Here is a 10,499-nt window from a genome sequence, read left to right as displayed (position 1 = left end):
ACCAAGGTTCACCACCTTTTGTTTCAAAGAGACAAGCACTCGCAAGTGACAATCAGATGGTGGCCCTTGGGAGTCCCTAAAAATTCCATTGATTCGATCCACCTTTTTTTCAGTCTTCACAACAGATCAAAGATTTAAGGGCTCTGCCATAAGGCAAGGTGACACATTTGGTGGTGGGTTATAGGTGTCATTAAACATGACTGCTAGATCTGACCCGAGACACAAGCCACCAAGTTCTCCTGTGAAAACCACATTAAGGCTAGCACAGGAGAAAATCATGGTTGGGGTTTTCCCCCATGTTAATTTTTATGGGTGTGAGGGAGCACCATATGGATTTTCCATCATGCACACCCCCAAGCCTCCAAAAAACCCCCCCAGGTAAATGGATTCAAGGATAGTATGTTTGCTCTCTTTCTCTCGAACTCTTCTTGAACCGATTGTCTTCAGCAGAGACTAGGTTTCTTGGTTTGTCTGGCATCAGAGAGGCATCACTTGTCCTTCTCCCTGTGGGCTGCCTCAGTTTTATTTCTTGACCCAAATCCCACATCATGGTGGATTTGGGGCTACTTTAGAGACCAGAGAGGTATAATGTCATCCAGAGGGGTAATAAGGAACATTGCTGTGGTAGTTGTAGTCTGGGCATACTTTCTGGACAAGCCTGTAGTCTATGCTGTAGAAGGTTATGTAGATACAGATTACTTTGAATGGCTTGGAGCAAACCCAGGAGACTTGGCTCTGTGTGTGATTGAGGAAACAGGTTTTGGAAGGGTCATAGGTGCAGAGGGTAGTCTTCTTTGCCTTGTCCACCTTTTCGTATTCCACCCGGCAGTTGAAGATCTTGGATTCTTTTGCCTCAATGAAGATTTGTTGTTCAATGTCAAACTCTACCGCTTTGTTGGGTGGCACTAGGCTGACAGAGATATTTCCATGTCCAGTAGAGTTGTGCCTGAAAAACACGTTGACTGTGCCATTTCCATGGTCAACCACTTTCCCTGTAATCAAGAGGTTCAATTTGACTGTCTTGATGTTAGAGTAGAAGTCGCCCCAGCCAAATACCTTCTTGAGACGACTGGGGTTGCCTACAGACTCCCTTCGGCCTCGGAGTTGCCCAACTTGATCCTGTTTGGACAAGCTATCTAAGACGTTCCAGAACTCTTGTGAGTTGGTGGAGGCCAATTCCAGCAGAGTTGTGTTCTGAAAGTGAGATTGGGGTGCTGGAGACTTGAGGGAGAGCTGGCTTTTTTTCTTTTGTAGCCGGGATCGTTGTTGCTCTTTGGGTGGTCTTCCGCTTTCTTCCTCCTCCTCTTCTGTAGCTTCATCTTGTCCACAGATCACCTGTGTGAAACAAGAAGCCATCACTGTTGGAACATCCCATTTTACCCATATTTACTTGGCTGTAGAGCAATGACTCTCAACATGATGCCCACCAAAACAAAGAGCCCGTCCTTGCTTTCTTTTACCTTATGGAGTACCACAGAAGAACCCAGGAGGTATTGCCCTTTTGTCCATGAGGAGCACCCATTCAGAAACAGCTGCTTCCACCATAGCAGGACGCTTGGCTTGCAACCTCTCAACATTTTGTAATTAGCCCCAGTCCCCCTGGAAGTCATGATAAGACAGATGCTCTAGATTATGGGTCATTTTGTGTCCCCACTGTGACAGCCATTCTGTGGTGACATCCGTTCCTCATCCTCAAAATTGCAGAAGTGCCCTCAAGAACAATACCCATAATCTAGAGCATCTGTCTTATCATGACTATTTCCTGCAATGAGAGACCCTGGGATTTTTGTGGTTGTTATAATCAATGCATAGAAATTTTTCAGCATGTGCATAATCTAGCCCTTATGTGGAGAACAGCCCAGGCAAGTGACCATGAAAATTGCATCTTAAGCTATACTTGATTAATAAATAATCAATAAATCTTTAATTTCAGACAAAGCAAGGCTTGTGACAAGCTGAAACTGCTGAACACAGGGAATACTGGAGGGCTACCAGAGTATGGGTCATCATGCTGGGACATCTCCCTGTTTGCCAAATATGACTTCATCAGTAGACAAGGGAAATGCTATAGATTGATGCAACATAAGACAGGCTTCTGCCCCAAGGAACTTACAGTGCAAAAAACTAAAGGAGATGGGTCAGGGTGACTGAGTTGCTCATAAAAGGGTTTCTGTTTCAGTTGGGGATAGGAATTGGGAGGTTGAGCCCGAAGGCTTCATGGGAGAGGTGGGTTTTGAGATGGCTTTGAAAGCGATGTGGTACCATGTATCTGCAGCTTCAGGAATAAGAGACAGAAAGGGAGAACTGACATTTAAAAGAGAATGGTGAAGATATTGAGCAGGATCTCTTGGTATGGAACAAAATATTTTATTTCCTAGCAGATTCTGTGTGTTATTCTGAGTGATATGTCTGTAGTCTGTCTTCTAGCCATTGCGTTTGCTTCAAATCTTTTCAAAAACCACCATGTACCAAAAAGGCTGATGTATCTTCCATTTGTTTTTCCTCTGATCCTGCTTTGGCTGTAATGTGCTGCTTAGGGATTGTTCCCTTCTCCATACGAGATGAAAAAGGGAAATGTTCCTTCTGCCAGCAGCCAGCGGCTTTGTTTGTTTAAAAGGTCTCACTTAAAGAGAAATCACCTCCTTCCTTCAAGATCCTGGGAGAGGTCTGCCATTTTTAACATGCTCATGCCAAGAACCCTCTTGCTCAATAAAATGTTCATGACCAAGCATGAGACATTTGTATGGCTGAAAACTTTGAAGCCGAGAACACAATGGGTCGGATCCTGCCTGCTTTTCTGCTCATGAAACGGAGAGGAGAACAAACAACAAAGACTATGTCGGGGGGTCATGGAGCTACCTGGACAAAAGCTGTGTATGTTGGGGACTATAGGCTAGAAGGGCGTTGGGGTAAGATTGTGCAAAAAAAAAAATGCCCCAAATCCAAAGATGTGGGTGTTAAACTATTGCTTGGGATAAGAGAGTGTTGAAGTTATTAACATTTGGGTCTGGGGTCTGGGGGAGGATCTGGGTTTGCCTCCCTATTCCACCCTGTGGCTTGTGCTAGGTGATTGTGGCCATTCACTCCCTCTCATCCTAGCCAAGCTCATGAGGTTGCTGGGAGGATAGAATGGGGGATGGGATTGCCATGTATGCGACCCTAACCTCGTTGGAGGAAGAGTGAGACAGAAATAATGTTCTAGATAGAATAGTAATGTGTTCACTGTTCAGGGGCGATTGCCGAAGACTGAACTGCAGTTGTTTCTGACTAACATTATAGACATGCCCCTTAATGGTCAGGGGTCATTTCTGGGCCAGGCTAAGCCCCAAGATATGTCTCATGCCAGCCCTCGCCTCTAGAACATGTGAAGAGAGACTTCAGTAGAGTTCCTTTCCCTGTGCAGCCAGTATTCACAGCCAGTCCTGTCCCCTCCCGGGGCATTGTGCCTCTTCTCCCCTCTGTCATTTTATCCTCCCGATAACCTTGTGAGCACAGGAAGGCTGAGGGTGTGTAGGTCACCCAGCGAACCTCAGGGCAGAGCAGGGACTTGCACCCAGCTCTCTTCATTCTGAGTACACCATATGGGCTGGTTGCTGTTAAACAACCAGGACTCTGGGGATATGTGATTTGGGAAAATCCTTCCGAAGCCTTCCCCGAATCCCAAGTTGCTCCAAAATCTGTGCTGCACAATGTATGTGCGTGCATGCATGTGCTTCATCTTCCAATATTCAGTCTTTATTGGTGAAACCTTTTGCTTTAGAAATTAAGCCTACAAGGAGGCTGTGCCAAAGAGGAAAATTTATCCCACACATCCTTGTCCTTAAAATCCAGCTCTTGAGCCTCTAGCTGCCATTAAACCCCAAGGCTAGCCTTCCTGCCAACAAGCTCAAGGCAGTATGCCATCCTGATTTTATTCCCACAACAACGCTGTGAGGCAGGCTAGACTGAGAGTGAGTGACTGGCCCCAAGTCACTTCGTTATCTTCTAGAACAGAGTGGGGATTCCAGTCTTGAGTTTTTAACCACTATACAGTGCTGTTGCAATACACTCCCAGAAGTCCTCGTTTTAAACGTTAACCAAAAACAATTGAAGTGACTGTGTTACTACAGTAAATGCTGACATGTGTTGGTCATTTGTAAGATCTTAGAAAACCACTGGGAAGTGGTTATATGAATCTTAGTATTCGCTGGTCAGTCTCAAGGACAATCTCATAACCCTAGCAGATGACCAAACCTCATCCTTGTTTGCATAATTTAGCAGGGTTTTTTTTTTAAAAAATTGGAAATACAAATCTGAGGATGAAATTTAAAGACAACGATCAATTCAAGACAACAATCTCTGCTGTTTCTTGGTCCCTTTTTGAAGGGACTGGTAAATACTGGTAAATGTCAGCACCTGACCACATTTGCTATGAGATGTGTACATAAAACATATAGTAACAACAATAAAAACCCTCCCAAACAAAGTATATATTTAAAGAATGACCCAAATGCACTTTGAAAATATTTGCTCCAGAATTAGCATATTATCATTTAAGGGGATCGGGCTCATCAGCTGCCCTCTATATATGCCCCCTCCCCCAAATGTGTATATATATAAATACTATCAAAGGCACTAACATCATATTGGTAGAATCTGTGCATAAGACCTGTTGCTCTAAGATTATTTCTTGGTGTGAAATTGTGCCATCCCTTTTCTGATAAAAATGGTAGGGGGTAGTCAGCTGGGAGCTCAAATCTACCTGGAAACTCAGGGTTATTGACAGGATGACTAAAATGAATGTTTCATTTATCCTTTCCATCTAAGTATCATTTTTTTTCATTCATATATCTCTATTGTGCCCTCTCCTCAGAAAACCCAGAGTGGGATTTTTAAGGACTTCAGAACCAAGCAGGTATTTGAACCTGGGCCTCCCAACACGTTAGAGCCTGCACCGCACTGCCCCTAGAAGACCCATTCGAGGAATTTAAAAAAAAAAAACCTATGACCTTAGTGGTCTATCTGTAAAATGGGCACAATATCAGTTTACCTTTCGATTTGGGACTATGGGGAGCCAAAGGTTGTGAAACAATTGTGTGCATATAAGGAATACCCTACTTCAACAAACTTTTTTTCTTTACCATTTTATTTTATTTTTATTTTACTCTATTTATACCCCACCTTTCTCCCTATTGGGGACCCAAATTGGCTTACATTATTCTCCTCTCCTCTATTTTTTCCTCACAACAACCCTGTAAGGTAGGTTAGGCTGAGAGAGAGTGACTGGCCCAAGGTCACCCAGTGAGCTTCTGTGGCAGAGCAGGGAATTGAATCCGATCACTCAGTTCCCAGTTTGTCACTGTAGCCATTACGCCACTCTGACCTTGCCATCAAAAACAAACTCAAAAGTTCCATTCTGCCTAATGATTGAGTCTTTCTCTGGCAGAAGAGGCATGGTCTACTTGTGGAGAGAAGGCTATACTGTTAGTGAAAAAGAGCCTTTGGATCCAACCCTATAGGTTGAATTAAAACAGAAATCTTATGCATGCTTGGGAATAAATCTGACTCGAGCCTTATGCTATCTCTCTCATCCCTTCATCTACCTTGCAGGGTTGTTGTGAGGATAAATACGCTAGAGCACTAAATAATCACGAAGCAGAGCTTGCATGCCCTGACTTGGAGGGTCAGGTTAACCTGATCTCATCAGATCTCAGATGTTAAGTAGGGTTGGCACTGGTTAGTAGTTGGATGGGAGACCACCAAGGAAAACCAGGGTTGCTACACAGAGATAGGCAATGGCAAACTACCTCTGCTAGTCTCTTGCCTTGTAAACTCCAGCAGGGGGCACCATAATAACCCCTCCCCCCGGAAGATAGAGTTGAACTGACTTCCCCATGTTCAGACATGGATTTTGATCCCAGGTCATATTCCTTCCTTATGTCAGCTCTCCCAAGTATTTGGGGACGCTTGCTGTAGTTAGTTACTGTTCAGTGGCTATTACCCAGGGTGAGCCAAGTAAAGCCTCCATGATTAGAGGCACTATATCTCTGGCAGGACGTGGCTGTGAGCATTCCGTGGCTGATCACAGCCAAAGCCAGAATGTTGTATAAGAATGATTGTTCTTTTTTACATGCAACCAGCCACGATGTGTCATTCTATGGTCTGCCTTTGGGGACAGAGGCAGAGGCTGCTGTGACCTTGGTGAAAAGAAGGGTGTGAAAAGGATAGTGAGTGAAGCACTCTGTTGGGTGGGAGAGTCAGAAGACCCGGGAAAGAAGAGTTCAGTGGATGATCTGGGGAGGAGGGTCTGCCCAGCCTACCTGTTTGTTCTTAATTCCTTTTTTTCTCTGAAGAATCACAGCAGCCCAATAAATATAAAGAAATGATCCAGCACACAGACACACACGCAGAATGTTTCATCACAACACAATAAGGATGTATTTTAATCATTAGACACCTTCTGGAAGAATCCAGATCTTGCACCATCTTCTAGAAGCATGCAAGGACAGACTAAGGTGGGAACTCCTTGGAGAGGGAACTCCATAGCAAAGGGATCCCCATAGTAATAATCTTCTTGCCTTGTGCACTGATGATATTTTTTGTGCCTGGCACAGGGACCTCCCGTCAAGGTCTGGAGTGGCAAAAGGGTTCAGACTTGATTTTACATCGCCTCTGACAAAGTCAGCACTCAGCCGCTCTGTCCCTGAAAGCTTATGCTGGCTGAAACATTGTTAGCCTTAAAGGTGCTGCTAGATTCCTGTTTTTATTTGTTGCAACAGATTAACATGGCTACCCCCTCTTAATTTCACACATCCTAACTATAACTCAGAGGCAGAGCATCCGCTTTATATGCAGAAGGTCCCATGTTCAAGCCCTGGCATCTCCGGTTAAGACAATCTCAAGGAGCAGGTGCCAGGAAAGAGCTTTCTCTGCTTGAGACCCTGAAGAGCTACTTCCAGCTGGAGCAATGCTGGGCTAGATGGACCAGTGGCCTGACTCTCGGCACAAGGCAACTTCTTATATTTATGTAGCAACCTTCTGGCACTTCCCAGCTCTGATGCTGTAATTCTAACAAGCAAAGTGGCTACCGCTTTTGCCAGAGCACTACAACCCCCCCCCCTTTTGTCTCTTCTGATATATTTAAATGATTCACAGGCAGGCAGGATAAACATTAAACAAAGCAGGATGCAGGGAGGCACCCCTGAATCCTCCCAGATACACCCACCGGAGTCAGCCCACTTCCAAACCAGCCAGTTGCCGACCCTGTGCCTGCGGCATTTGGAGGGAGACGTATCCTGCTGAATCCACAGAGATTAAAGGCGCTCGGCTGCTGGAGAAAACTCTGGGCTCATTTCCCCGTGGACTTGAAATGTTTTCTGTGCACAGAACAACAGAACAGCTGGGGAGAAGGGCAAAAGGAGTTCTCATCCATGGGCACACACGCGCAAAGAACAGACAGATTTCCAAGAGTTACAACCGTTTTCAGGGTTTACAAGAGCTACCTGTAGCCACCAGCAATTCCAGTGAGACACCTCCTGTTTTGCAGTGATTAAATAGGGGGAGGGGAGACGGTGGAGGCTTTTGCTGTTGAAGCAAACATTATTCCTCGCCATTCATGCCAGTCCATCCCATCCAAAGTAAGCTCCAATCACACACTCAGATATTCAATGCTGTTTGCAAAATCTCAGAATGAGTCTCACTTGTTCACAGTTTTGTTTTTGAGGAGATAAGCCACCTCTTTAGACTTGGAAGAACAAGCTCTTTTAGCCCACACCAGTCAACTGAATTGTGAATAGTGTCTCTCGAATTCAGAACGCCAGAGAAAAATCCACCATATATGTGGATAGCAACTGAAAAAAATGCTGCCCCTCTTGATAAGCACACAACATTTCCAAGCCTAATACAACTGTCTTTGTATTCTGTGTTCCACTGGCTTCTTTGCAAATGAATGATGGTGAACTGCAGAAGTTGCTTAAAAGCTGGAAATTAATACATGCATTTTGCAGAAGATACCTGAAAATACTTTCTTTTTTAAAAAAAAACCCTAAAACTAGCAAATCATTGATTTGGTTTAGCATGAGATTTCAATCTGTGTTTGAATCTCTAGACAGCCAGGGGGCTTAGTGGAGGTGTCTATATTTTATTGTCTGATCAAATTGCCTCCTTTTCTGTTCTGTTCAGTTATGGGGATTTTTCTCTCCCATGAACGCTGTTCTCCCCACACCAAAAGAATACAGTTGAGGAAGGACATTTGGTGGCCTTCAAATTTCTTTCAGAGGAATGTGCAGAAAGAGTTTTGCTCATATTCAGGATGTGAGCGCTCACCACAGGGAAGTACTCCTCACTCTATACTGCCTGATTGCTGGATCTCATGGGCATAAATGTATTTTCCTTTGTGTAGTTGGTTTATTTACAGCTTGGCTTACTTGCTTGAGTTAGCTAGAGCAGTTTGCTTAGCAGGCAACTTTCAAAAGTGTATTTATCTTATGGCGCACTCAAGGCTACACTCTTCATCAGCTGACTCAAGTAAGCGAGCCAAGTTGCAAGTAAACCAACCACACTGAAAAGAAGCAAGCAAGCAAACAAACAAAAATATCCCTATTCTACCAAGGCGATCTGGGGATGATGGGTGTTGATTTGCCCACTGCCAAGTTACCATCCCTTGTGGGAGAGTTGCCCTCATTGAGCCTTTAACAACACAAAGAAATTTCTCTGGAGAAAGTTTCCATTGCAGGGGACAAAAGCAATCTGGGAAAAGCTGCTCTACTTTTCAGGTGGCGAATAAAGTACCAGAATCCATCTCTCAAAGAATGGCAACTTTCCTCTAAAAGTGGCTGCTCTTGCCTTTTGCACAGATATGTGTGTGTGGGGGTTTGACTAGATGGCCTTTGAGGTTACCACTCAAGTCTGTGATGCTATAAACCTATCTCGCAAAGTTGCTGTGTGGATAATTGAGACCAGACAAGCCCTGGCGCATGTTAAAAAGTGCTAGAGAAACAGCAGAGCATAAAAACTGCTTGATCATACTAATTTCAGGAGATGCTTTGCGCCGGTTAACCCCTGACTCTGCTTGTAGGCATATACAAGGGCATGTCCCTAGCTTCCCCCTTCCCCTCCAACCTTGCCCGGTCCAGCGGTCACTCACCAGCAGATAGATGCTCCCCTGGATGAGAAATATGAAACAGCACCGTGTCAGCTGCATTTTCTCCCCAGCTTCTTTCTTCCTATTGATTTCCTGCAAATCTGTTCTGCCTTCTCGATGTTGCTTGTTACACCCTGGCCTCTGGCCTCCTAGGATCCCCCCATTCCAGGTTTGCTTTGGCAGTCGGTTTCCAGCCAGACATGCAGGGTTGTGGCAGTGGAAGGCAGCTGGTTCACCCACTGCAGCTGGAGACCTCCATGTGTCTGACTACCGGCTGTTCCCTGCTTTGCTGGAGACTCTGGTAAAACTCATTCCAGTCCCTCGCTCTGCTCTCCACTAGCTCCCTCCCACTGATAGGTGCCACCACTGGAGCACTGAGCCTTGCCTTAACCCTTGCCTGCCTGTCAACTTGGAAACTCAGCACCACACTCAAAAACTTGTCGTGGTGTATGTGTGTGTGGTGGGGACAAAGAGGGTCACCCCACAGCGTTAGGCCAGGACCCAGGAAAGAAGGCTGCAGGTGGGTTCGAAAAGATGCTGCGTGGATTTCAAGATGCATTTTGTTTCCTCTTACAGGACTAATGTTAAAATATGAAAACAGGGTGTTTGGGTTCTGAATGGGGCTCGGGGTTCAGTTTGAAGCTGGGCTGAGCACCAGAGCCTCTTTCCCCAAGGCCATGGCTGGAATTTAATGCTCTTTCTAGCCAATCTCTTCTCTGAGAAAGGGCAGATTTTCCTGCACCGCAAAGCAAGCAGAGCAAGTTGCTACATATGTGGGTTTAGGGGCAAGACAGGCTGTCCTTTCCTGGTGTGAATTTCCTGAACGCCAATATTCTTATTTTAGAACTTAGATATTATCATTTTTTAAAAATTAACCAAATGAGAAAGACAGGAGGATATTGGAGAGAATGAAAATATATTAACTGCAATCCTAAGCAGAGTTCCACCCTTTAAGACCAGGTGTAATTCTTATTAGGATTGCGCTTTACTTTTGTAGATGTGTTGATTCCCAAGGTGCCATTCAGTGGCAGTTGGTCCAAATGGTACAGTCTACTTATTAAAATGGGGCCCAATCCACCACGATGGTCTCCTGTGAAAGCCTTATTGAAATGAAGAGTGTTCTTACACAATTCCGTTCAAGGATGATAGTGCAGGACAACTGCCTGGTGAGCTATGCCATGTCTGTCTCCCCATCTGCTCCGTTTGACCGCAGTACCCACAATGCCCCTTGCTTTGTGGCTTGGACACCTTCTTCCCCCATTTTCCTCACATTATTTAACTGTGGGCTCAAAGGGGAAATGATAGATCTCAGCCTGGCTTCATGGCTCCCCTGTTATTCTCCAGCGATTCAAGAAGCCCCATAGCGTGGGAACAGCCG

At 45.0% G+C, this 10,499-nt stretch overlaps 1 protein-coding gene across 1 annotated transcript; it reads right to left on the bottom strand.

The window, feature by feature from the left end:
• Positions 1-485: 485 nt before the first annotated feature.
• On the bottom strand, positions 486-9,181 carry NXPH3 (neurexophilin 3). The gene is made up of 2 exons (XM_054995318.1): positions 9,125-9,181; positions 486-1,335 (listed from the first exon to the last, which is right to left on the bottom strand). The coding sequence occupies exons 1-2, from the start codon at positions 9,179-9,181 to the stop codon at positions 592-594; spliced, it is 801 nt and encodes a 266-aa protein (XP_054851293.1). The 3' UTR covers positions 486-591.
• Between the last annotated feature and the right edge of the window lie 1,318 nt (positions 9,182-10,499).

This window comes from Eublepharis macularius, chromosome 12 (assembly GCF_028583425.1).
Source record: "Eublepharis macularius isolate TG4126 chromosome 12, MPM_Emac_v1.0, whole genome shotgun sequence".
Classification (NCBI taxonomy): Eukaryota; Metazoa; Chordata; class Lepidosauria; order Squamata; family Eublepharidae; genus Eublepharis; species Eublepharis macularius.
This window is presented reverse-complemented; position numbering and strand designations above follow the sequence as displayed.